This window comes from Montipora foliosa, chromosome 1 (genome assembly GCF_036669935.1).
Source record: "Montipora foliosa isolate CH-2021 chromosome 1, ASM3666993v2, whole genome shotgun sequence".
Classification (NCBI taxonomy): Eukaryota; Metazoa; Cnidaria; class Anthozoa; order Scleractinia; family Acroporidae; genus Montipora; species Montipora foliosa.
This window is the reverse complement of record NC_090869.1, coordinates 62345239-62372738: the sequence shown is the minus strand read 5'-3', so window position 1 is coordinate 62372738 and position 27500 is coordinate 62345239. Positions and strand designations below refer to the sequence as shown.

The 27500-nt window shown below is 37.4% G+C and overlaps 3 protein-coding genes across 5 annotated transcripts in view; 2 read left to right on the top strand and 1 right to left on the bottom strand.

The window, feature by feature from the left end:
- Positions 1-292, top strand: part of LOC138003975 (uncharacterized) — a 29930-nt gene extending 29638 nt beyond the window's left edge. For both annotated transcript variants that reach the window (XM_068850334.1, XM_068850326.1), the window contains exon 30: positions 1-292. This exon is cut by the window's left edge and continues 241 nt beyond it. The gene's annotated coding sequence lies outside the window, so the exon portion shown is untranslated.
- A 3859-nt stretch (positions 293-4151) lies between these two features.
- Positions 4152-11364, bottom strand: LOC137972279 (small ribosomal subunit protein uS17-like). Its single transcript, XM_068819069.1, has 4 exons — positions 11353-11364; positions 10067-10204; positions 6501-6706; positions 4152-4329 (listed from the first exon to the last, which is right to left on the bottom strand). Exons 1-4 carry the CDS (start codon positions 11362-11364, stop codon positions 4200-4202), a joined length of 486 nt encoding a protein of 161 aa, XP_068675170.1. The 3' UTR covers positions 4152-4199.
- An 80-nt stretch (positions 11365-11444) lies between these two features.
- Positions 11445-27374, top strand: LOC138003959 (CWF19-like protein 1). 2 transcript variants are annotated; one of them, XM_068850292.1, is made up of 18 exons: positions 11445-11562; positions 12498-12582; positions 12725-12809; positions 13903-14013; positions 14372-14451; positions 14986-15117; positions 17488-17606; positions 17737-17821; positions 18648-18800; positions 19253-19322; positions 19745-19786; positions 20333-20412; positions 21088-21180; positions 22071-22093; positions 23546-23639; positions 24628-24741; positions 26022-26119; positions 26530-27374. In XM_068850292.1, exons 1-18 carry the CDS (start codon positions 11543-11545, stop codon positions 26666-26668), a joined length of 1623 nt encoding a protein of 540 aa, XP_068706393.1. In that variant the 5' UTR covers positions 11445-11542; the 3' UTR covers positions 26669-27374. The 2 variants fall into 2 exon arrangements, with proteins under 2 accessions (XP_068706393.1, XP_068706401.1); XM_068850300.1 differs by having other exon boundaries at positions 11447-11562; positions 13936-14013; positions 26530-26804.
- The last annotated feature ends 126 nt before the right edge of the window (positions 27375-27500 follow it).

Genomic DNA, 27500 nt, shown 5'->3' with positions numbered 1-27500 from the left:
TTGCGCTATCTTGACGATGTGAAAAAAAAACGAGAAATTTCACTGACAACAATTGCAGATGTTTTTGTAGATAAAATTTTTATTTATTTTGTGTCGATGTCTGCTCGTACGCAAAATGGTGTATTATTTGGAGCTTATATTTCATATTGAAATGTGCATGTTTCAGATTGTAGTTTGCTATAATGAGGCTAGCATAGATACTAAATCAGAATTATTATATTTTCGGGTTGATCCGAGAGCTTATTTATACTAGTGAAGAACAAATGTATTAGGAGCCAATAAATGTTATTATTATACATTGTAGTCACCATCTGTCTTCTCATTGGCTAAAAGCCTACAGTTAATTCTGGCAAACAGCGCAACCTACAGATTATTCACTAATCTGTAGGTTGCGCGCGCAATGCATGATTTCCAAGAGCAATGTATTTGAAAATAAACTGTGATCGCTGCAATAATGCGTTTTCTTCAAAACAATGTATAATAAAACAATTATTAGATTCGGTGTTTGTGATATCCGGAATAATCAAGGTCTCGGTTAGTGTTAGTGTTGTGTTGATATATATAACACTTACCTCGACCTTGATTATTCCGGATATCACAAAAACCTCATCCAATAATTGTTTAAAATGCTACATGAAGCTTGTTAATTATCGGCCGGTTTTAATTATTAAGCTTTGCTTGTAAAAAGGAAGCAAATCAAAAGCGTATGTTAACACTTGTGAAAAGGAAAGTATTTTACCAGAAGGCAATAAAACAATTGAAACAAGGCACGACGAGTAAATCACTGTAGAAGATTAGTGAATCAAGCGAGAATGCACGCAAGCTGCTTTCCACGAGGACATGCAGGGATTTTTGGTACCTCAACACCTGTCCGGTCTCTCTATAGACAATAGGTTTTTAGTTTCAGGTTAACCCATGCAGGCTCATCCTTAACCCCAGCGCAGGTTTTTGTATCACGGAACACATTAACAAATCTAAAATGATAAAATTTACCCTGTCAATTCCCAATGAACTGTCCTGTAGCGCCTCTGACAAAAAGTGTCATTACTTAAAAAAAAAAAAACACAGACGTTTTGGGTGTAGAGCCCTTCTTCGGTCAATCTTGACTCCAGGGCCCGGTTGTTCGAAAGGCGATTAACCTAATCCAGGATTAGCGTAAACTTTTGTTTCATGTTTTCAACTTTTTGTTGAAAGTTTCTTTGCTTATTTTTGTTTTACAAGATTGACTTCTTCTAATGTAATGTTTTGCTGAATATGAGCGTTAAACAGCATTTGGGAGTAGAGAAATAAACTCCTTGGTTAATTTTTAATCTGAGATTAGCGTTAATCGGCTTTTGATCAACCGGGCCCGGAGCTCTTTTGCGCATGAAGCAGCGTAAGCACTGGGCTCGAGAATGTTCTTCAGTGTGCGCAGATGAATGGCGGCGCGCACATACGTGGAAGTTAAGTGGAAGTTGAAATTGATCAGGCTGTACAGTTCCCAGTTGGAAAATCAATTTCATTTCACGGTGCTTTCGTTGAAGGTTAGTACCGTGGCGTAACTGCAAACCCCGTATCCAGATATCTAGAATATTGTGGCCCGCTAAGTTGAAATGTTGGGCCACTGGAAAACCAGGAGTAATAATGGTCTTTTATAAGAGATTCAGACGAACGCGAAACTTTACAAATGTAAAAAAAAAAAGATACAGCAGTAACAATATATTAATGTGATGCATGGAATAAACAACGATTTACAAATGCATTTTTGTCGCGCACTGCATGGACTCTTGGAAGTAAATAGTTATGTTCTCTTTCACGAAGTAGGCGTGTCCTTTTAGGCGGTAGAAGGTCGTGTAGGATGTGTCCATCAACACAAATTTTCTCAGACAGCAAATTGTCTCTCTTTCTTATGATGTCTGATCTTGATATTAAATGAGATATAAATCCGAACTTAAAAGATGTCCGAGTGCTTGCGTTGATAGGCGGCTCCCCAAACACAGACATGATAAGAGATTCAAACAGCTTGTTAAGTTGTTCCTTACGGTATAAAGGCGGCAACTCGCTTTCGTAAGAAGGCTATCAGTGTGCCTCAGCCTTGTCCCAGTCACAGGGATTTTCCTGGAGAGTAATCCCAAAGGGTTTGAGCCAGTCCTTAACTTCCTCTTCATGTCTGGTAAAACTGGTGGCTGTGCCTTCTTGGTCTTACCATTGATGGTCATCTGTTTAACGACATTCGGTTATTAACTGCCCAACATTATTGACTTCAACAAGAGCAGTGTCAGGTGGCGCTTACAGGAGCACAAACAGTGATATCATCGGCATATTTCACAAGTAAATTTGGATCAGCAGCTTTGATATCGGTGACCATCATTGAAAATAGGATGGGCCTCGATACAGTGCCTTGGGGGACACCCCTATTGATTTTGACAAAACTGGTGGCCACATCGTTGACAACAACCCATTGTTTACGATTTTCCAAAAAAAACTTATGATCCAGTTGACAATATACTGGTTAAGATTGGCACATACTATATTTGGTGTGGCACTGTATCGAAAGCCTTGCTGAAATCAAATGATAAGATACGCACATAATCAGCATTACCATCAAGTGATCTCAACCCAGGGGCAACCAACGATAATGTTTGGTGAAATATGTGTTCGGGAGAGTCAAACTGTTCTAAGAACTTCGGTTCTACGTTGCCAAGCAGCTGTAGATTTCTTTACAAAACCATCACCTAAAAGATTCGCAACAGGGGAAAAGTAGTCCATTACGTTTTCGGAAAGGATATTTTTGCAATTTCTGGCACTTAAAAAGGTCGCCTTGGAGTTTCGGATGAGCAAATGGTGCGCTGGGAAGTTTTTTGAAGGTAACGTCCAGCAAGGGTCAGCAAGCAATTTCTGAAATGAAGAAATCATTCCCTAAAATTTTCGGACACTTCATTTTCAGCTAAGGTATCCGAACAGATCAAATTCTTCTAAGTGATAAAAACATCTCTTTAGACAGTCTTTAAACATTGCAAGGAGCCTTGAAACGTCTCTCAAAGGCTTTTGGCTTAATTAGCTCGTTGGGTGCCCTTGTAAGCCATTTGTGTTGACACTTAAGGAGGGCCATTGTTGTATTACATTCTTTCTTGAAAGCAAATTGGTCGTGGCCGATGATGTTCTTCAAATGCTCTGATATCCATTCTTTCAACCTCGTTCCCAGGGTCTCTATTGTCGTTGGGAACGAGGTTGTCCTGGGAACGAGGTTGCCATTCTTTCAAACAATCTGGGAATCTGGAGTTTACGGGAGTTTCCTTGTGGATTGGACTTATGTTCGTGACTTTCCAAAGGGATTGTACAGTCTGCTGTTCAATCGATTGGTTGAAGATCTTGGTGATGACTGGAGCAAGATGGTCTGCGAAGTATTTCCGTATCCGTATATACTTACGAAGTAGATACACTTAAAGTTAGCATCAAAAATTACTATTAAAAGGGCCAATCGTAGTGCACGTGGATTTTTCCCTAGAAAAAAAAAACACTAAGCTGTCCATTGCTGTCACAGTGTGTAAACACAAACTCGAGCAAAAACACAAAGACCTATTTCGACATATTTTGCCTTTGTCCGTTTGTCCGGTCTAGCCCTTCAATCGATACCGTTTTTGTAAACGGCGCATTCACGTCAACGCATTCGCAAAAAGCGAATGTCCGGAAACTTTAGTTTTTAAAGGGAATTATCAACTATCAATTCTCTTTCCTTTTTGCTGATGTTTCCCTTGTGGGACAATTAAAATTTCAAGTTTACCCAAGCGGTGTATTTTTGCCCATTTTTAAGTTAAAGATAAGACCCAAGGGCAAAAACAAAAGATTGGCCTATGAATTCGGTTCGTGGTGTTCTCTTACTAGAACTGTTACACGATCCGAATTTGGGTCATGTACATGTAACTAGTCACTGATTGGAGCATAACTATGAATCAAGATCACTTGTCTTGAAGACCTAACATTCACTTTTCGTCTCACCAGAGTACAGCGCCATCAAACCATACAACCTGATTTGTGTTTTTTTCCCGGCCAAAAATCGCGTGAGTGAAGGCCAAGAATTATTATTTATACTGACATGATTAATTAAAGCTGCTCTACATTGTTTAGAGCAGTAAGACACCATGATGACATCACAATCACAAGCACAAGCATTATCTTGAATCAGAACTTTTTATTGTCGTTGAAGAAGGCAAACACGTTTAGAATTTCTCAAACATTTTCTTGTCTTTGCTAGCCTTTCCTTTGGTGACTTTGAGCACATTGAATCGGACTGTCTTGCTGAGAGGGCGACATTGGCCCACGGTGACAACATCACCGACAGAAACGTCCCTGAAAACAAACAATATTCTTCCAATATTATTATTTTTTCATTATTTTAATTAAATGTTTTAAACCAAAAAACTACTGTCAGCGATTAATTTTCGTTTCATTTTCCAGCTTAGTTGTAACGCAACAGTTACCACAACAAGTTCAAATTTAAAAAAAAAATGTACAATTTGGGATAAATAACTGTGTACTACTCATATATGTGGTCAGAATCAAGTAACTTCACTTTAATTAACGTATTATTAAGACCACCCCATTTTTTCCTTGAAGATTTCGACTAGAGTCATTAAAAGTTTGGGTGCATGTAAAGTAAAGTGACAAATTTATTTTTCGGAACTACTGTATGCACACAAGGAGTAACAGGGCTAATGATGGTGTTTCATCATGAAACCACTGTTAGTTAGTAATGCGCAACAACAACATAGAAGCACATACATGTAATAGGCCATTTTCGAAATCTCAATATTCAGCTTGATAGGGAGACAGAGAGGACAAAAACAATAGAAACAAGTTGCAATGAACATGAAAGATATTAGCATATCATCCACTTTCCTTTGTCTTTGTCCTCTAAACCTCTCTTTCAAGCTGAATTTTAACCCTTTCAACGCTGAGGGCTTCCCCATTGACGAGTAAAATTGTCTGGCGTTAGAAAAAGTAAAATCTATAAGTGTCAATTTGCATTTTTAGCGGTGAAAGGGTTAATACATGTATATTGAAAGAGACCTATTACAGCTATCAATGCAATCCATTTGCACAAGAAATTTTATGGCAAGGAGAATGTTGCTGATATGTCAATCTGATTGTTATTTGTATCTGGACATTTAAGGTGATTCCTCAGTATTGCATTGCGCATTCTGTACTGCGCATATGGTGTGTCAATATTTAAAATTATTGGTCAAATTTGCAACACTGTAAATATGGCGAAAGTCAATCATACACGCTGAAAGAGTTCTCAAAACACATGGGAGAAGTTGTGAATGACCCAGAACTCTTTGCGAATAGGCGCGTGCATTCCGAGAACATGGCAAATTTTGTTGTTTTGATCTACGATAATCGAGATAGACAGGTACGATGGTGTTTTACTCTGAAATGAGCACGGTGACCTATATTTTTTATTACATAATTTTGGTGTACAAATTATCCCCTTTAAATCCCCTTTAAAACAAATTTATCAGAAAGAAAAAAAGATACAGCTGAAAACGTACACAGAGCCCTTTACACAGGGATGTAAATTATGATCTTGAAAACAATGACTCAAGAAACGTTTTGAGTCGACATCGTTTTACTAGTAAGTTGAGTAATTTTTCCATATGCTCTACACTTTCTACCTATCAGGTGTTTTTTCAAGTGTTACTTTAAAACCCTCTCGTTTAGCTACTGCAAAATGTACCCTAAGCTGACATAATGTGCGTTTACTATCAGCGCAGGCATCAATGGGGTAAGATTGGCCCATTATATCTCTTAAGCAAGCACAGTGACTTATCTTTTTCATTGTGGTTCTCAAAACAGGGATTAGTAGGGAACATTCTTGAAGGGAAAGTTTCAAGAAAATCGTTCAACAACTTTCTTTTTCTAAGGAATTCACCTTAATTACATGTAAATGAAGGGGTAGTTTCTAAAGAAACTGTGGTGCTGCGTCAGTGGGAAAGTAGTATACAAAAATTTGGTTTTATCAACGGAGTTGATAATGTAAATTGGCCACCGTACAGAGATTCTGAAAGCTGACGTTTCGAGCGTTAGCCCTTCGTCAGAGCGAATACGTCAGCTTTTAGAATCTCTGTACGGTGGCCAATTTACATTATCAACTCTGTTGATAAAACCAAATTTTTGTATGTTAATTACATGTACACTACTAAGATATCCATCATCAACTGTGAAACAGTGTTCAAAGGAATTTTGTGGTCATGCTAAACCATTGTTTTCATGGGTAGTGCGCAATTCCTTCCGAAACTTGCTGATACCATGCAAGCACCCTGCAACAACCATGATAATAGAAACATTCTCCAATGCAAGCATGCTCTTCTATTTAAACTTTTCACAGTGGGGACAGCCATGGTATGAACCATTACTGGTTATACCTGTGCACAGATAGAATAATAAAGCTAATCGGCAGTCTGCAGACTACCTGGGACTCAGTCATACTGAACAGCAATTTCAAAAAGCTGCTGACTTACCTAAAGCAAGGTGAGAGATGAGCAGAAAGGTTTTTATGCCGCTTCTCAAATCTGTTGTACTTCTTAACGTGGTGCAGGTAGTCCCGTCTGATAACAATGGTGCGCTTCATTTTCATACTTTTAACAGTGCCAGTCAAAATACGGCCACGGATGCTCACATTTCCCGTAAAAGGACACTTCTTGTCAATGTACGTTCCCTCAATTGCCTGTTGTGAGAGGTTAAATGCAGCTCTTTAAGCCAAAAATTCAGCAACCACAATTCAATCAGAAGATCCTAAGATTTACACCCCTTAATAAGGCTTGAAATAGTTTCTCCTTTTTTCACACAAATAAACATATTCTGTCCTTAGACATAGTAAGTGTAATCATATCAAGCCGAATCTGGCCAGGGTATTACAGCCATCACATTTTCCTCCAAAATACTGTTACCATGGCAACGATAAGGTACAGTATTTCTTTGAGTATATTGTCTTTTCCGGAAAAAAAAACTGGATGGTGAAATCTTCCCATACAGCGTTACCTTGTAATGTTAAAAATAATCTCCATAGTATTTAAATTCAACAAAATATGTGGGCAAGTTTTACAAAAAAATCTTTTTTTTCACCTACATAATTTTCTTTAAATTTCAAAGACAAACATTTTAAATTAATTTAAGTTAACATGCAAATAATGAAAATAAATTTACTGTGCGGAAGAAAAGGTATAAATTAGTGAAGTTGCAAAATCAGTAAAAATGAGTGGGTTACAAGATGAGCATTTAGGCATGCATCACCCGTTCATTCCAGGCCAACACAAACGGATTTAAGGGTTTGAGCAAAATTCCCATACTTTTTGTGAATAGGAGATGTATGTTTATATTCCATCTACATAAGAATGAGAAGAAAGGTGAGCGATATCAGTGGTGGTTTTTAATTTCCAGAGACCCATTTTGAATCACAGGAGTGGCTCCATGATTTTTCTTAGGTGGTGTTGTACCACTAAGAAATGGGATTTTTTTTTTCTTCCAGAATGCCAGTTGTATAATAGAGAGCCGCAGGTCATCTCAGGGAGGGGTGTGCACCCCCTGCACCCTCCCCCTAGATCCACCCCTGAATCATAAGCTGACGCAAGCAGCTTTTGAATTAATTGCATGTGTGGCTTACGCGCAGACACACTCAGCTGAAAACCCTTTTGAGCCTTTACAAAGCACTCTGACTTCTTCCTAAAAAATTAATATGCCATGTAAACTATTGTACATGTATATCTCTTCAAGTATACTTATCAGATGACAGCTTCTCACTTCTCCATTTGTTATCTCCAATACTTGAAACAACAGCTCAAAATTTTTCCTTATGGTGGTTCAAGAATCTACCGTAATTTCCGGGTGATTACCAGCGCGGTAGATTACCTGCACCGGTCATTTTTTGCAATAACAAGAAAAAATTTCGACAGATTACCTGCACTAGCAGATAACCCGCACCCAAAAACAAAAGAAATTTGTGAACTCGCAAAGTTATCTGCACGAGCGATAACTTTGAGCTTATACTCAAAAGTATAACTCTGACGTCTGTGTTTAACACCGGATATTTTGACTCAATATTGTTCATGGCTACACTTTTCGTAAATGATTGAAGCGTGTATTTATCATTCAGTCAATTACCTTTTTATAACCTTTTGAATCAAATAAAAACTACAACCACTGTTTTTGTTAACAAAATATCCTTTAGCGTGAAATTGGTAAGTTTTCACACCTATTGTTTTTGATCTTCCATTGAATGATACCGCTTGTAAAAATCTGTTCTAAAAAAAATTGATATCTCAGGATCTACTGACTCTAAGAAATCGCTTGAAACGCGAAAATACTCTCTACCTCAAGGCAGTGCTTGCAAGGTATATTTTACTGATGTGCCGAATGTTCTGTAATTTTAAAATTTTGTCCGTGAATGTTTTGCTGACAATCACCTCTTATATTAGGGAGCTTTAGCAACGACGACGGGAACGGCAACTAGAATGTCATCTCAAAACATGAATTCCCATTATTGTAATCACTTAGAGACCATTCAAAGCTTTTTAACGTGACAATGGTGTGGCAGTCCCTCAAGAATGAAACCAATATGAGTCAAGCTTAATTTGGGGGAGAAAATGAAAATTTGTCCTCAAGTGCTGACGTCTTCCATAAAACCTCAAATTTGGCTATTTCACGTTGTTGTTTTGCTGACGACGGCAACGAAATGGACAAAAATGAAAAACGCACGTGCAGAGTGTGCAAAGGTATTGTTTTTGCCTACTAAATATGCAAATTTGTGACGTTCTCGTTGCCGTCGCTGTTGTTGTTGCTAAAGCTCCCTATTAATTATGCGGCAGCAGCGGCGCCATGAAATGAACATGTCGGTATCAGTTTTTGTGTGTGAATTACTTTAAAGCCTGCTATTTCACATTTTTATTCTTTTTTTTTTGAGTTTATTATTCCAGTTAGAGAACAATATAGAAGCTCGCTGCTTTGAAATTAGCAAAGTAAGAAAGTAGTATCACACGCGTGATAAACGATTTTGATTGCCAACGATATTTGTTGATATGTTTTCAATTTGCATTGGTTTTCATCGAGAGCATTTAAGTTTATTAGGCAATTAAAGCGGGATAAAAAAGGCAATATACAGTTTTTAGGAACAATTTCATTAACGACTTTTATATTTTTTCCCTACTTACGGTCTTAAAACTATACCGGAAGATTTAAAAGTTATCACATTACCCGCACCTTCCTATAACCCACACCAAGAACTGTTTGCGGAAAAATTAACACATTACCTGCGGGTAATCGCCCGGAAATTACGGTATATCCCCTTTAACCCATAGACAGTGGCAGATCCAGGGGAGGGGCCGGGGGGCCCAGGCCCCCCCCCCTATTTTTGGACCAAAGCCACCAAAACACCATAAAATACCAAAACTGTGGGGTCAATGGTAATGGTGTACCAATCATCAATCATAATCAACCACTGATCGAAAATCTTTAAGTGACGCAACAATTGATCATGGATTATAACAATCGATTACTGCGGACAAATGCGATAATCCTACGTTTCATACATTTTAAATGTTTTCCAAAACTAAGCGAAACACACTTGCGCCATGCTAGGTTTTGCATTTTGTATTTTTCTAACATTTGATAGAGTGTATTTCATACGGAAATTCTAAATTAGTAGCTGGCCGTAAAATACATTTTAACTTGCTGCGATCAAAAAGGTAACAAGAGTAGATAAAAGCAAAACCACTCGTGAATATCAAGTTGGTTCCCAGGGTCCTCTCCTCATTGTCTCATTTTCATGTTGTTCACAACAAACATGGAGACTTGTACACAGGTGAAACAGACATTTTTTTATCACTAGATTTTCCAATTATAATTGATCATCGATCAGTTGGGTTGATCCGATTTTTTCCGATGATTGATAATAAAATCTCAGCCGATTCCCATCACTAGTCAATGGCTTAAATTCAACAAAGTGAACAACAAGCAAAGACTTAGCATTAGAACTGAGATGCTTGCTACAGGTGTCCTAGCAAGGTTTGTACACCATGCATCCTGTTATTACCTCTCTGGGGGTCTTAAATCCAAGACCAACACTTCTGACATATCGCAGGTCTTTCTTTTTGTCTTTCTTGCCTGTTTGACCAAGAACACGCTTCTTGTTTTGAAATATTGATGGCTGCTTCTGGAAGGCTTTCTCAATCTGGAAACAGAGTAAGTTGAGATTATTGAAACTATGGCGAGAAGCCTTTGCTGAGATTCAAATAACCCTTATCTATACCAAGTAATGTAAGACCAAATTAAAAAGTGTGAATACACTATGTCAATGACAGGTGCAGTTTTTCCACCATAATAATTAAATTAATGTTGATCATAAGCAATTCCAATTTTCTTTTCTATATGTCTTTATTCCAATAGGACAGTGACCAAAACAAAAGTTTCAGCTAAGTTTTGGTCACTGTACACATATCAACAATATTATTTTGTATGTCTTAGTTAGTCTTCTTAGTCTATGAATAATTATATCGCTCTCCACTTTGTGACTTGTCTTATCTGTATTTCTTTGACAAGTGCACAAATAAAGTTGACTTGACAATATCAATAGACCTTTCCCAACAAAACAGCATGCATTTTACTCAAAACATTCCATTTTGTAAAGTGAAGAAACACCACATTTAATGTCCTTTGTGGGCACGCATTTCCAATTAAATGAAAAGAGGTGATTCTCACACTTACCTGAACAATTTAAACTTGCACAGATCCCATAATACACCTCTTTTACCCCCAAAACTTTGCATAGGTATTGTTTTCAATTTGTTTTGGGACAGCTTCATGTCCCAAGAGAAATTGCAAACAATGATTATACGCAAAAAAACACGTGGTTCAAACGAGATTGGAACCCATGATCTCTGCAATGCCAGTGCAATGCTCTAACAATTTCTTGGGCTCATCAATTTTGTTCACGTGAAGAACTCCATATAAATGAAAGACATGTATATTTTGAAGTGCGGGGTTTTGGAACACTTTGAAATACTAGCTAGGAAAAATAACAATGTACAGCTGTACATGTTTGACTAAAAGTTACATTAGGCTACATTTCTTCGTTACTTACTCAAGGTTAATGCTTTCTATTGTAAAAGCGACCGACTTTGATAGGGGCACACGTAAATGCCACATAAATGCCGACAAAGTTTATAGCGAAAATCTACGAGTTTATTTATGATTGAGAAATAGATTTGTTTAAGACAGCACTTTAAGGGTAAAGCTAGCCGTTCGCTATTCCAAAGCAATTTACGTCTTTGTCTGAAACATTATTTTGGGATAAAAAATCTTCCAGCCAAGGAAACCGACCTGGTCCGCCATGACTGCCACTGAAAGAGAGAACGAACCACGTGGTCTTGTGAATTTACCCAGCATCCTTTACAGATTTTAACTTGGGAACCAGGCCAGATATTCCAAGATGGCGGCAAAACTGAAGAAACGAAAGTAACAAGAAATAAACAATCTTGACGAGATAGATTGCCGCTTATCGCGTTAGAACATGGCAACACCACTGAAAATGTGAGTAAAGGGAATCATTAGACACCATTATGTTTGCAAAGATCGTAATTGTAGTCTGAATAGCGAGCTACATCTATCAAGCCAGCTGGGAACTGGACAGTTGCTAGTTAACCTTATGTCCCAAAATAGTTGAAGGAAGTGATTTAAGGACAATGAAATTTTCCACTTTCATGGGTTTGACTTCTTTTCAAGCCTGGTCCACTGGATTTTTTCAGGCTCACTTGCAGATGCTAATTTGCCTTTACATGTTACATGTATAACTGCAATATCTTTCTAACTTTCATGTCCATTCTGCAATTCAATAATTAACTATTATAAGTAATTTTCATGTAATAATAATAATAATAATAATAATAATAATAATAATAATAATAATAATAATAATAATAATAATAATAATAATAATAACAAACACATGAAAAAGCTTGACCGTCATTATCATCAGACTTAAAGTGATCCAGAAAACTGCTCTTTTGGGAACAGCAAGACCATTACAGAAAGGTTTGCCCCTATAGGGATTCAGGACAGGACACTCTTGGGACCTTTAGGAACTTGTTGTTGCTTGCTCTCAATAGTAATTGACCAGGCAAGAAACACCTTTTGAGCCTGAGATCCCTTCCCTTAAGGTCTGAATAAGTCACTTCAGACTATTGGTATAAAGCTAAAGACCGCATTACCAGAAACTGCAAGGATATCACAAAGAGTTCTTGAGACTTGACAGATGGCCAGAACCTTGTGACCCTTGATTACTAGCTGTAACCTGCTCCAAGGAAAATTTGTTTTGTTGACTAGCAAAACTGAGTTTAATGGACTGTACAATGTACAATGTACAAAATGTACCAAAAATCATTCCCAATGATTGCCTTCAAAGTAATGTACAAAAGGCTTATTAAATAATTCCATCAATGATTATTTATGTACTGTTTTTTTTGCAGCCTTGTTTGTGGAGATGTGTGTGGAAAATTCAATGTGCTTTATGGAAGGGTCCGAAATATTTTGAAGAAAAACAAAGATTTTGAGGTACATTATTGCAATTCTACAGTGAGGGATCTGAATTTGATTTTTATAATAACCAGTTGATTTTTATTGCAAAATAATGTACTTGAAAGATACGTGTATGTTTGTGTTATCTTTTTTGGCTATGTTTTTGCCAACGATTCAGATGCTGCTTTGTGTTGGAAGCTTTTTTGGGACAAGTGTTGAATCAGAAAAGGAATGGGAAGCATACAAAACAGGAAGTGTTACAGGTTGGTGTTTAGATCCACTGTTTAGATCTACAGCTCTATGTGCAAAAAATTAATGTCACACAGGCAGACTTTTAGTTTCCTTGTTTTCAAATCCTGGTCCATGTTGTGATATGATTAATTTTGTATGTTAAACCTTAACAATCACTCTAAAGAAAATTGTGTTATTTTCCATGTCGTTGGAGTGCGGTAGTAGGCTTCGCAAGCATTTTGCTGTATTCATTTCATGTTCAGTATGCAACAGTGTTGTTCTGCACATTAGCCTTAGTATACAGTGATGCAATTCTTTTAGCTTAGACATTAACGAGTTTTTAAAGCAAGCATGGTTACAGTTTGAAGATTTGGTTATTAATTTTCTCTGTGTAATAATTAAATAAAACGTTTCTCAACAAATGGCTCCTTCACTAGTTTCTACATCTAGGTTAATTTTAAAAATGTCATATGAGCTCTTCTTGATCTCACCATTCTGGTGCCTCTCAAGCGTAGTATTGCAGATATCAGTTTTGGCCCGGATCCATGAGATCATTTGAGAATAACGTTCTCCCTTCTTAATGGCGATCGACTCAGCAAACCTGCTGGAGTGATACCTTATACATTCTTTACCCATTCTGCCAGTTGTGGAGAAAACCAGTCGGGTATAAATAATTAGTATGTTCCATGTTCTATGTCAAGGACTCTTGTCAAGTATAATCTCTTCTTCTCGTTTTTGTGCATTCTATTTATCTGTTGGGGCTGGCAGTCTCTAGTATGTACATGTACGATCTGGCATTTGGGTGGAAAATCAAAGAAGGCGGATTGTTGATTCTCCCAAAGCACACTAACAACTGTATACTTACATGTAATCTTGCCTCTGGTGGTGTGTTGGACCCTCTAAAACGTTGTTCTCCGGAAATGTTCTGTAAAACTTGGTTTCAACATTGTTGCATACCATGTTCAGTAGGTCAGCTTCCACATTGCATAACTCATTATGGTGCTGAGCTATGAATCTCCCGCATTTGCAGATCATGGCGTGGTCTTATTATTATTATTTCAATCTGGACCTTCTTTAGAATCATAGAGGAATTACTGGTAACCTATTAAATATTACGATTTTCAGTTCCCATTCCCACCTATATACTTGGGCCAACAGAAAAACTGGAACGTGGCTACTTTTCTGAAGTTTCTTTGGACAGTGGTGGAGAACTGTGCGAGAATTTAACATATCTCGGTAAGATCATTAAATAATTTATTCTAGAAACCTTTTTACATTATACTGTTTGTAATACTTGTGGCTAGCATTTTTAAGACCTTTGGTCACAGTTTTTTGCTACACAGACCTCCCAGCCAGCATATAACATATACATGTATATTAACAACTCTCACCTACGACTCCTAGATGGAATAAATTTGTGCCTAGTTACTGGATAGTGAACCTTAGAGTGTGCTTTTCCTTTTTCTTCCTTTTTTTGTTTTTCCATACACTGTAGTTTGCAGTAAAGTGTCAAAATTGTTCACTTTATTTTCTGGAATGTTTATGGTATAGAAAAATATTAATATTGTAATCTATAGCCTTGTTTTCCTTAAAGGTAGAAAAGGAGTCCTTAAAGCACAGTCAGGATTGCAGATTGCATACTTAAGTGGAGTTGAAAAATCTGAGGCTCCAGAGGTACATGTATCTTTAGTTAGTACTCATTGCAGCTCATGGCTGAAGTGAATTTCCCAGTACAATAATATTCTACATGTAACTTTAAGTAGTACGTACATACATTTATTATATGGAGGAGAGTGTTTTACTGGGAACTAAACCACTCGTAGATTCCATACGCCACTACATCCGGGTCCCGAGTGGCGTATTTTCCGTATGTCACCTTTGTGAGTGTCGTATCGTTCACTGACGTCACGACTCCCGCTTTTTTTTTTCCCGCCTTTTTTATGAAGCCCAGCCGTATTTGTAAAACTTGACTACTTTGAAACACAATAAAATCGGAAACATTCAATATTTAGTCTCCATATAATAAAAAGAACATTACACGTTGGCTCGAAGATATGAATTTTATGTTCTCGTGGCAAGAACAATATCTCACTCGTTCGCTTCGCTCACTCGTGAGATATTGTTCTTGCCACTCGAACATAAAATTCATATCTTCTCGCCACCGTGTAATATCCTCTATGTATGTGACACCGCTTTCTCAATTTACAGGAGGGATGTCATTTTACCCAGGATGATATTTCTACTTTGGAGTCTCAATGCCAAGATGAAAGCTTTAAAGGACTGGATATTCTTATCACTTCTTGTTGGCCTAGAGGAGTTTCACAGTTTGCCAACAGGCCTGTTAGTTTTATTGAATCGTGTTTATGTATTGACACAATTATATGATTTAAGGCGATATACCCTTAATTTAGTGTCAGTCATAATACCCAAGAATAGTTATCAAAGTACATAACCTAAGACGTTTTAATATTGTTTATTGAGCGATTTTCAATTGAGTGTCGAAAGCAATTAGCGAATTGCTTTGGTTTTGCACTACTTCCCTCAGCGATTGGTTCAAAATTCTCGCGCCATTTTTTCAACCAACCAGAACTTAAACCATAACCAATCGGGGCTCGCGTGTGCACATTTTCCCGCACTTTGTCCGTTGGCTACATGTAATTACTTCGAGTTTTGATTGGTTTGCTGGATTGTCTCCGTCCTTTTTGATTGGCCAAAGTAAATTACTTTGGTTTTGGTTTAATTATGACACTCATTTGAAAACCACTCTAATACAAATCTCTTTTCCTAAAAGATTTAACCCATTGACCCCTAGGAGTGAGAGTTAAAAGAGGTTTACTCTGTTACTTTAACGCCAGACAATTTCACTTGTCAAAGGGGGTGGGGGGGTGGGAAGGAGCAGGGAGCGGCCCAGGAGTCAATGGGTTAGGAAGGAGTCTGTGCCCAGGGTGACATCACAAGCAAAGTACATGTCGTTAAGCCCCATTGGTTGGGGTAATACTGGTGTGCTGGTACCGGTATATACATGTACTGTATGATACCACACTGTGTTGGCTTTTTCCTTTTTTTTGCTATGGTTCACCAAATTTCTTGTGCTCCTTCTCCTGCCTCAATTAACTTGTTTTTAATTAAGCGCATGATTGTTATTGCAGCTGTGTATTTTCACCCTTTTATCCCCAAAGTGGCCCGCATTGACAAGTAAAATCACCTGGCGGCGTTTGACAGAGTAAAATCTATATGTACATGTATGTACATACTGTAGTTTTTGAGTGGACCTACCTGTACTGTAGATATTGTTAACCTTCTCAGACTCGATGCATCCCCTATTGACAATCAGTAAAATCATGTGGGGTTAGGTAGAGTAAATCTACGTTACATAAAATTTTCTGCATGTAGTTTTTGTTATTTGCCTTACTGTAGGTTGTATTCATAATGTAGAAGATTAATGCAAAGTCAAAATATTTTTTTCTTTGAGTGTTCTTGTGGCCCCTGTGTTATTTAGTCATACATACATACATACTTTATTGCAACTCCCTAAAGAGGGTTTTTCAGTTACAAGTTAAATAAAAAATACAAAGAACAATAATTGATATATAAATAAGAATAAATAAGCAATTAACTAATACAAGTCTAAATTATGTGTTTTCCTAAATTGATAAAATTAATTTAAAAGTAATTGTTTGGTCAGTTTCGATTTAAAGGCCTTTACAGAATTTACATTTTTAAGATCATTACTTAGGTTATTCCATAGTTTGGCTCCACGGTATGAAAAAGAACGCTGACCGGTGGCCAATCTGCATCTCAAAATGTTCAAATGGTTGCTCTGTCTTGTATTTCTAATATTAGTTTGAGAGCGAAATGTAAATTTTTCTGCCAGATAATCGGGGACGAGATTGTGAATACATTTAAAAATCATTATTGCATCATTAAGATAGAGTCTATCGCAGACAGGCAGCCAATTAAGAGATCTGATGCCTTGTGAAATATGATCGAACTTTCGGAGTCCCAATACAATACGAGCAGCGAAATTCTGAACCAATTGGAGTTTCTTAATATTGGAACAACTAGTGTTCGACCAGACCGTCGAACAGTACAAGAGTTTACTAAAAATAAAACAGTTCATAAGTAAAATCAATGTCTTCTTATCTAGTAGGTGCTTGATTCTGTTTATTTGGATCAGTTTATGTAGACAGTTAGAAGCGGTTTTGGTAATATGATCATTATAGGTCAGTGACTGGTCAATGTAGATACCAAGATCCTTGGCAACAGTAACAGGAGTGATTTCTTTTCCAAGCATTGAGACAGGTACTGAAGGCAGCCGTCTTAGGAGTTGTGGTACGCCAATAAACAGGACTTTGGTCTTATCTGGGTTTATTAGTAAAGAATTTCGACAACACCAGTTGCAGATGTTATTGAGGTCCTCATTCAGAGTGGCAATGGCAGTATTTATGTTGGGAGAAGGAAATGATAAATAAAGTTTACTATCATCAACATAGCAGGCCGATTTGCAGTGTTCAGGGACAGACAGCAGATCATTCACATAAATAGTGAACAGAACTGGACCCAGTATGGATCCCTGGGGAACTCCATATTTCAGTGGAAGTGGAGCGGAGACTGAGTCGTGGATCCGTACTCATGTGGTTATGTCAAACAATGTTATTTTTATTATCAAAAGTAATGCTTTTTTCCTCTTTGTGTTTTTCATTCATCTAGGATGGCATTGACCCTGATAATTGTGGATCATTCCAAATTTCCAGACTAGCAGAGATGCTTAAACCAAGGTACCATTTTGCTGGTCATGAGGGAGTACATTATGAAAGAGTGCCTTATAGGTAATTTTGTGAAAATTTCATTAATTTACCATACATGTAGCATGCATACAGCTACATAGAGGAAAAGTGTTTATTTTGTTAAAGAGAAATTTCCAACATAATATATATGTATTATCTGTGTTGTCATAAGGAACCATCAAGTTCTAAGGGAAATGGCACAACATGTAACAAGGTTTATTTCTCTTGCTCAAGTTGGGAATCCAGATAAGAAAAAGGTAAATTCACTCGCTATTGATTGACAAAGATTAGACTATAGTATAATTACAAAGGTGATCATTGACTGAAAATGCTCTGTGCTGATTGGTTGACCTTGTGGTGATTATTACGCATTAAGTACCTAAGTGTTTTTTTTTTCAAAATGGCCACAAGCCATTTTGTTGAGGTTACAGACGAAAAAAATGATTGTTTTAAATAAATACACATTTTTCAAATAATCACCTATGTACATTGTAATTATACTAAAACAATAGAGCAGTTTTCAAATGAGTGTCGTAAAACCAAAACCAAAGTTATTATTTTGGCCAATTAAAAAGGACAGAGACAATCCAGTAAACCAGTCAAAACTTGAAGAAATAACACATAGCCATCACAAAGCACGGGAAAATGTGCATGCGTGAGCCGCGATTGGTTTTGGTTTCACTTCTGATTGGTTGAAAAAGTGGCGCGAGAACTTTGAACCAATCAATTTTAGACAGCTGTAGGATGGTTTGTCATGTTTACTTGGAGTATTTTTGTTTTGAAAAGTTGAAGGAGCTGTAATTGTTTCTATAGCTATCAGCTTTATTTTATCAAACTTCCACTTCGTGTCCACAAAAGGGACTGTTTAGATGTACTGTATGGTTCATTAAATGATATTCCCAAGCTACAGAAGACAATGATGTCAAAGCCTTTTAATAGTGGTTTTATTGGTAGAGGACAGTCAAAGTTTAGATATGAAAGGTCTACACTTTCATCAGGAACCCAATTTGTAGAAAACTTTTGGTTTTATGGGTATTGATCTCTTGCATTGTTGCACATTACTGTATTTTATTTTTGCAACAGTACATGTATGCATTCAACATTGTGCCCATGGTGTCTATTGACAAGAACGAGCTTGTCAAACAACCTCCAGATGTGACAGAATTTCCTTACAAGAAGGTGTTGGGAGGTAACGGCATTAGTGCAATGCACAAAGGAGAGGAAATTCAACAGCAGGTACATTAGTTTACTTGTATGTAAGGGGGCACTTGATAAAACTTTGCTCCATATAAAGCCTTCATGCAATAAAAAACTTGCATGTCATGTGAATAAAGTAAAATGAGTGATTGGCTTAAGCGGTTTAAAACAATAGGCCATTGTTACAAAATTATGTGAGTTATCGAGTTGCCTCAGTTTCAAAATGAGGTCACTGCAACTTTTTTGGGCTAATTCTAATTTTTTTAAACAAAATTTTGTTTCATGAGGAAACCTTGGTACCTGAAAAAGAAGCAGAACTGAAATTGGTTTCTTGTGGCAAAAGCTTTCTATCCCTGTCCCTGTCCCTGTCCCTGTCCCTGGGTCATAATTATAGTAAAATTTCTATTACTTTAAATTTAAAATAATTATTATAATAGTACTCTAGCCCCTTCAGCAGAATTATTGCTAACTTTTGGTGATTCTTTTTGTAGAGCCTGTCTTCAAGCCAGAACTTCTTCTTTGACATGAACAGCACTGGAAACAAACGACAGGGAAACACTGGTACATACCTGTGTCATGTATTTTGCAATTTTGTAACGTATTCCTGTGTTATATATGTAAATTAATTTTATAAGGAGTAAAGTTAGGGGAAAACATATTAAGATCATTAGGACATTAGTTTATAAATTGCCTGTATTTCTTGACACAAGTGATATCCATATGTTTACAATGAAAGAGAATGGCAAAAGATTAAAAGATTAAAAAAGAAACTAGACTAAAACAGTTTCATCCTATTGCCAACATTATTTATCAGCATTTTTAATGAAATAACCATAAATGAAAAATGACACAGCACTGATTTATAAGCCGATTGTTATCTAGTACATGATGAGAAGTGCCCCATGCTCTTGATATCAACCTTGACTGAGATATGCTTTTCCTCCGTGGCTGGTTTTCAAGTTTTAGTTCTGTCATTCATTTAGGTGGTGAAAGCAATTTCCCTAAAAGGCCAAGAAAAGGACCCCGTAAGTATTGGCTTTGTGTAAAAGCTGCTTTACTGCAGCAGCAATTGGCTAAGTTGTTCTGAAGTAAGTTTTGCTCATGCAAAGAAATTTATGCACAAATGCCATAGAGTAATAATTGTGCAATACTCTTTTTCAAAAAGTTTCCAAATTTTTGTTGGTTAATTAAACAAACTTTCACCAAATGTTTTAAGAAGCCTAAATGCCTCTTAATAAAGACAACATAATCCTGGAAAAGCAAACACCAATAAGAAGAAACATAAATCTTTCCCTTTTTGATAGTGAACGGAGTTTTGAAGATGCAAGTTTTCTTCAATCTATTATGTGTTGAATACAAATTATTGCTGGACGGTAATATGTGTACCTTTAGTTAATAGAGAATGGAATTATTTTTCTTAAGTTTGCTTTTTGATTATTATTATTATTATTATTATTTTGTGAAGTAGAGCGTTAGGGCCTGACCCAACGTTTGTGCAGAAATTCCCAACTTGGAAGGTAGGAATTTCTACACAAAGCGTTATCATAAACTCTGATTTTTTCCTCTTGTAGCTCCATTGAAGGGTTCATGTTGGTTCTGTTTGGGAAGCCCTCAGGTTGAAAAGCATTTGGTCATCAGCGTAGGGGATGATGTACGTAGGTGAAGCCTTATGTTTTAATGAAATTTATCTTGTACTTCATTTATCAACAATAAATAATTATTTGCTTAAAATTTGTCACCTTAAGATATAAGCCACCCTTAAAATTGAATTTTTTAGATGTAATTGAGATTTTTGCATGTTATTATCCAAAATCACCTCTTTTAGAGCTTTTAGAAGTTATTTGTCACTCACTTGTCATTTAGCCGGTGTTAAATGCCATTTTACCAGGAAGCTGCCGCTCAAGTTCTACCTTCCCTTTTTTTTACTTGAAAGAAAAATTTTGGGTACCGGTAGTTGTGTTGAAGTCCAAGAGGCCTGCAAGCAGGCTCTCTATCTGCGGTGGGAGTCTGCTGGCAGGCTAAAGTCCAGGTCACTAACTGCTTGACCAATATAACTGTAATTTGGCCAGGTTATTGCCAGATACATGTCTGTTGGTCATTTTACTTTCAGGTAATCTCTTTGCCAGACCTGCTTGTAAATCATGTGGGCAGACGAGTTGATCAATCAATCAATCAATCATCCATTTAATCAAAACAATAATAATTACACACTTTATGTCTGCATTCCATACTGGCAAGAGACTTGATTTACATGTAGCTAGTGAGGCATTATTTAGTGTAATGTCCGTGCTATTTTCTTATTTTTTATCTTTGTTTCCACCTTCAGTCTTATGTGGCCTTGGCCAAGGGAGGCCTGGTGCCCGATCACGTGTTGATTTGTCCCATCGGTCATTTTGAGTCAACAGTCAAACTTACAGAGGTTAGTTTGTTCTTTGTCCTTAAAGTGCTACTATGACGAAATTCGCATCTTTCCCATCTAAGGCATTTTAAGACATAAACAGGTAGTCTGTGTGAGAAGAAGAGTGCTGTTTACTATTTTTAATTATCTCTTTTTTCTTCCAGAGATATGAATTCAAAATTTTTAAATATGCAAATTAGTCAAGTGATGATGTCATACATGTAAAATCAACCAAATTTTGATCAACTATGATGAAAAAAGATGTCTCAGCCAATTTGTAACAGAGATGCTCGATTCTTTGCGGTGAAATTCTAGTAGATGTGCTCCACAATAGGCGCATACCAGTTTATTTTTTACCATGGCAACATACTGTGTTCCAGACCTCCCTGATATTAAAGGCTTTGTTGGCCACCTTTGGCGTTTTATTTTGTTATTTGGCAATGGTGCCTCATCTGCAAGATCCTGCAAGCATATAAATATGATAGGTCGAGTTTGTGGCCTTATTAAATGTTTTTCTAGCTAAAGATCACCAAAAATATTGAAATCAAGTTGGAGGGGACTGGAAAAGAGTGAGTTGCCATGGGAACCAATTTCTTTATAGCTGTAGGTGTGTTGCCTGTAGAACTATTAGTCTACCAAGTTCAATGGTCTTTGCTGCAAATTGACCGAGGTAGCTCTATTTATAATACTTGATGTTACTGAATGACGCCATCAGTCCTCTCATTTGCATATGTTACACATTTTTCAAACTTAAATTTCTCTGGAACCAATGCAGAATGCAGATATTTCCAAAAGGTAAACGGCGTTTTTAATCTTTCCTGGAATTCTATGTGATAAACCTAAAAATTCAAGGGCACTTTAATGTAAATATTTTGTAAAATGAAAAGTAACAATTTTTTTTCTGCTTTTAGGATGTCCTCATGGAAATTGAGAAGTATCCTACCTGAATGTTAGCTTTTTGCATAGACATGTCAAGTTTTTGTAGGATAGTTACAAGTATTTTTTATTCTTTTTTTTTTTTCTTTCAATCACACTTAACTTCGTACAATGATACTTTTATTATGAGGTGGTAGTTGTCAACACGGACTGGTATGATATTTGTCTTTGACGACTATTAAATTCTTTAGATCCATTCCTCATATAACTCGAGTGGCGTATGACATATAGTCGACGAAGGTAACTAGTGGTTAATTCGCCTGAGGATACCTAAACTTCGAGCCAGGATTCGAGCTAGGATCCGAGCCAGGATTCGAGCTAGGATCTGAGCCAGGATTCCAGCCAGGATTCGAGCTAAGATGAGCTTTCTCCGCTATTTATTCTCGAATCTCTCGGTTAGGTTAGGTCTATTTAGGTTGGTTCTAGTCTAGTTAAGTCTAGTTAGGGTTAGGGTAGGTCTCGGTTAGGTTAGGTTAGGTCTCAGTTAGGTCTCGAATCCTGGCTCGGATCCTAGCTCGGATCCTGGCTCGAATCCTGGCTTGGGGCCTAGCTCGGATCCTGGCTCTGATCCTAGCTCGGATCCTGGCTCGAATCCTAGCTCGGATCCTGGTTTTAATCTTAGTTTATCTCAATTCGCCTACACCATGATGCGTTTTATTAAAAACTAGAATTGCACCGGATAATGCAATTGTAGAGTTTTGATTTGCTTAGCGATCGTGGTATATGACCTAAAATACAATGCTCTACAAATATCAATAAATGTCATTTGTGGGCGTTTTTAATAAAACAATTATTCCACTCTCGCTATGCGCCTCGTTGGCTACTTATCATCTCATATCCCCGGGCCCCCGGGCTCATATCTAACGCGCCCTCGTGGAATAATTGTCAAATATAAATAGGTCTAAGTTACGATGATGATTAACTTCAATAGCTACCAGGGTTAATCAGACATTTTAGCGAATCGATCATGGATATCAATATTTATTATATAGACGGGAGTGTTTTACCGGGAACTAAACACTCGGAGAATCAATACGACGGCTACATCGGCCGGGAACCGAGAGGCGTATTTTTCGTATGTAACACGAGTGGTCATATTGAGCAACGACGTCCCGATTCCCGCCTTTTTTAGTTTGTATTACCGCAATACCCATGTACACTTGTTCTTTATATAATAAAAAAGAAAATTACGCGTTGGCTCGAAGGTATGAATTTTATGTTCTCGTGGCAAAAATATTGTTCTTGCCACTTTACTAAAATTCTTATTTTCTCGCCACCGTGTAATTGTCGCTGATTCACAGGAGAAGAACGCCATCATTATCATTCAAAATGATTTTCTGCTACCATCTTCATCATCGCTTGAAATGTATCGTGACCTTTCTTAGTAATCATGAATGCACTATTGCGGTTGATTCATTGATCAGAAATCGATTCTTTTACTGGAAATCAGATATAAGAACGCTCTTCGCAAGTTATTCCACAGTGAAGGAAAATCCTGTATCATTTTCGAGAGGAATTTTTACACGCAGCATCTCCAGTTGCAGGTGTGTGGCAGTTTATTTGCCTTTTTGTTGCTGTGAATTTTGGTGAGTCGCGGACACTTTTTGGGAGGGTGGATTGCCAAATTCTATTATTAAATTTTCGACCTCAGATATTGCGTTTCTTGCTTTCTGATTGGGGTACAGGGATGAGAGCACTCGTCTTCCACCAATGTGGCCCGGGTGAGATTCCAGACTCGGCGTCATATGTGGGTTGAGTTTGTTCTCTACTCTGCACCGAGAGGTTTTTCTCCGGGTAACCCGGTTTTCCCTCTCCTCAAAAACCAACATTTGATTTGATTTGAGTTGCGTTGATTGTTAATTTCAGTTTACAGTGTCCCCAATTAGCGCTCCAGCGCTAGAACGACTAGACACTTAAGTTCCTTTCCTTTCCTTTCACTCAATCTCGGTTATCAGCTCATATACCGTATGCCCACTTAAAGCCCTAATATGGAAACTGTGCCACGCCGAAAAATTTAATGGGACAGAAGTATCCAAGGGTTCAAAATTTAATGAAAATTTAATAACTCAATTGTTCCATTCGCGCTTGTTGGATAAGAGCCTGGTTATAGCTATTGTCCAACACGCGCTCATGGAACGATTGTTAACTAGCTTTTCTTTACGATAAGCAAAAGTAAGGCAATATCGAATTTTGAAGTGCCCCTAACCTTCTTTGCTTTTGTCTGCTAGAAATAATTCTATTCCCCCATTGAAAAAATGTTCGGCCTTTTTGAAGGGAATCTAACCAGATAACGTAAAAGATACATGTTTCATGGTTTATTTTATTTTATTTTATTTTATTAGCTTTGCCCTGAAGAAATAAAGAAAAAAATAAATTGAAGATATACAAATACAGAAAATACAAAGATAACAACACACCAATAGTAACTTAAATTGGGCAGGGACACCGCAACAGCTAGAGCCAATTACTGCGGACCCGGGGAATAAAAAATTTGTGGTTAGGAGATCGTTATTCAACTAATTCTTTTGGTAGGTGGTACCGGTTCCGCAGACAGATGTCGAGGAGCTGAAAGATATCTTCAGAGAGCATGGGGATTTCAATTCTCTGGCGTTAAGAGAAGTCGCTGTCAACACGGAACTAAAACAGGTGATCTTGCTTTGATTGTAGTTTTTCCTTGACTACACACGGAGTTAGTCGTCATTGTCATAAGCCAGTGGGACATTATGGTCTTCGTTCGTTTGATCAGGACGTTTTACTTGTTCCCAGGACTACTTGCAAAACACACGGTGACACTGAGGGCTTTCATGAGGAAGACCTTATACAGCAATGACCAGAACCAAGGTTGCTGACCAGCGGTTTTCGTTAAAACAATGGTTTGCTGGGGGTGCTCAGTCTCGCGGGCTCAGAAAACCTGGTTGTGGTCATTGTTATTTAAGGTTTTTCCTTTCATGAAGGCGGGCGCTCTGGAACGATCTTCCAGTAGCTATTCAGCGGTCCCCCTCTATCGACTCTTCTAAGATAAATCTCATATTTTGACATTGAATTTGATTAGTATTGTACATAGTACTTTAGAATATTTATAGTTTTAGCGCTTTAAAAATGTGTAAATTAATATTATCATTATCATCATCGTCGTCATCGTCATTATTATTATTATTATTATTGTTATCATTATTATTTTAGTGCTCACTAAAGCTGGCAAAGCAAAGTTTTCCAAATCATTAAATGATGGCATGTCTTATGCACCCTTAACAAAACCGCTGATTAACAGCATTATGTCAAGATATTTTTACGTATATCGCTTATATACTATAAAATGCCATCGCTTACAAAGATTATTTAAGCCTAAAGGCGCTGTTACAATGTGAAATGTTTCGTGCAACTTGTCTCGCAATGTTTTGGCGACACTGAGGCGGGACAAGTTGCACGAAACATGTCAAAGTGTAACATACCCTGCAACTGCCAAAATCGTTGCGAGACAAGTTGCACGAAAAGTAGAACCTAATTCTACTTTCGGCAATGGCTCTTGCAGCTTGTCTCGCAACGATTTTGGCCGTTGCAGGGTATGTTACACTGCATGTGAAATGTTTCATGCAACTTGTCCCGCCACAATGTCGCCAAAACATTGCGAGACAAGTTGCACGAAACATTTCACAGTGTAACAGCGCCTTTCAGCACCCATTTTGAGAAGTACCGATATCATGCGGGTACATATAAATCTACGTGCATTTGTTAGCTTTTGTCTTTAGTTGATGGGCAAAAGGTCAGCGTCTGAGTCGTGGAAACTTAAAAATTAGAGGTCGCCAGGATGTCTTGAACTTCCTGAATCTGGGCGTTTTTTCCCTCCTCATTTTCTTAGAAGGAGAAATGAAACTCAATCTCGAACGCAAATCTACATACCCCTTCGACATTTCTTTGCCTCGTAGGCTGTACCAATAGGCGCACCTTACTTTGTCGCGGAGTTTGATAACGGCGAGCGCTTACTGCACCGTGTGTCAAACAAGATGCCGCTACAGTTTGGCAGGTAGGAGAGCTTACGTAGTTTTTTTTCTATTTGCTTGATTAAGCCAGTTGATCGGTGAATAGGTTAATTTTTTAGGAGAATATAGTTCTTTCAAATGTATCCAATTTTTGTTTCTCTGCGTACGTCCTTATCAATTATCATGCTTCGTGTACTCTAAAGTCTAGGATTGGATGTCCATGTATAGATATCCATCTAGATAGAGCTTATATATAATGCCTCAACTTAGTCGGCTCTACAGCAGTCGAATTCACACCCATTGAGTAATGGGAAGGTAGCCTTGAATTTTGCGCCCTATAACGTTGGGCCATCCTGACTTTCTCAATTGAATGATGAGAAGTCCTCGTGCTAGGTCATTCCCTTTGACACACGATTTCGCCAGACATATTTTGTCTCGGATTTTTTCTTTGCAGAGACGTAGTAGCCAGTCCTTCGCTTTTAAACATGGCCGACAGGGTGGACTGGAAAGCTTGTAAAGTTTCCGAAGACGAAGAGAAAAAGATGGTCGCTGCCTTCAGAAAGAAATTTCAGCCATTCGATTTTAACTCGTAAAACAAGGATCAAAACTAAGGAAAGTGAGAAGTTTTCCCGCTGGTCGGATAAGAATGATAGCTTCTCCGAAATCTGTAAAAATGTACTGAGTTACTCTGAACTTGGAGGAGACCAAAACTAAAACATGGCAATGATTCCATGTTTTTCGGAAAGTTGAATGAATTAAGGCAAATTTTAGAAGAGCAGCTTTTTTATGTTACGAAAAATTACTTTACACCGGAGGAAAGAACGTTTGCAATTAAGTTTGATTTTCACCAAAAAATATATTTGGATAAAAATGAATTGTAGCATCGGTTTTTTCACTTTCAAATTTCTGTGACGTGTTACTGTTCCAATGCAAAGAGCGTCTCTATAGCAACAATTGGTGAACATTTGTTCAAGATGTTGGCGCCCAGAAATCTGAAAATAAAAATGATCTAAAATTAATTCATTTACTTTCGGATTCAAAAGCTTTATTTGAAAATTTCCAAACAAATTTAATTGTAAAAGTTGTTTCCTTTGGTCTAAATGTTTTATTTGTAGGAGTGGAGTTTCGCTGTATTGGCTGCTTACGGAATTCACAAAGAAAAACACGCACCCACTCAGAGACCTTTTATTTCTTTTAGGAGAAATGATTATATCGATGCAATGTTCTTTTTATTTATCCATTACAATATTTTATGAAATTTCTTACAAAACTAAAATAAAATAAGGTTTGTTACTCGTGAAAGAGCGTCTTTTGACAGTGGTTAAACACCTACAACGACCATAAACGAATTTTTAAGATTCCATACAAACCCTTCTAAAATCATCACGGCAAATTGCCACGAAATTATGCGCCGATCAACTCGAA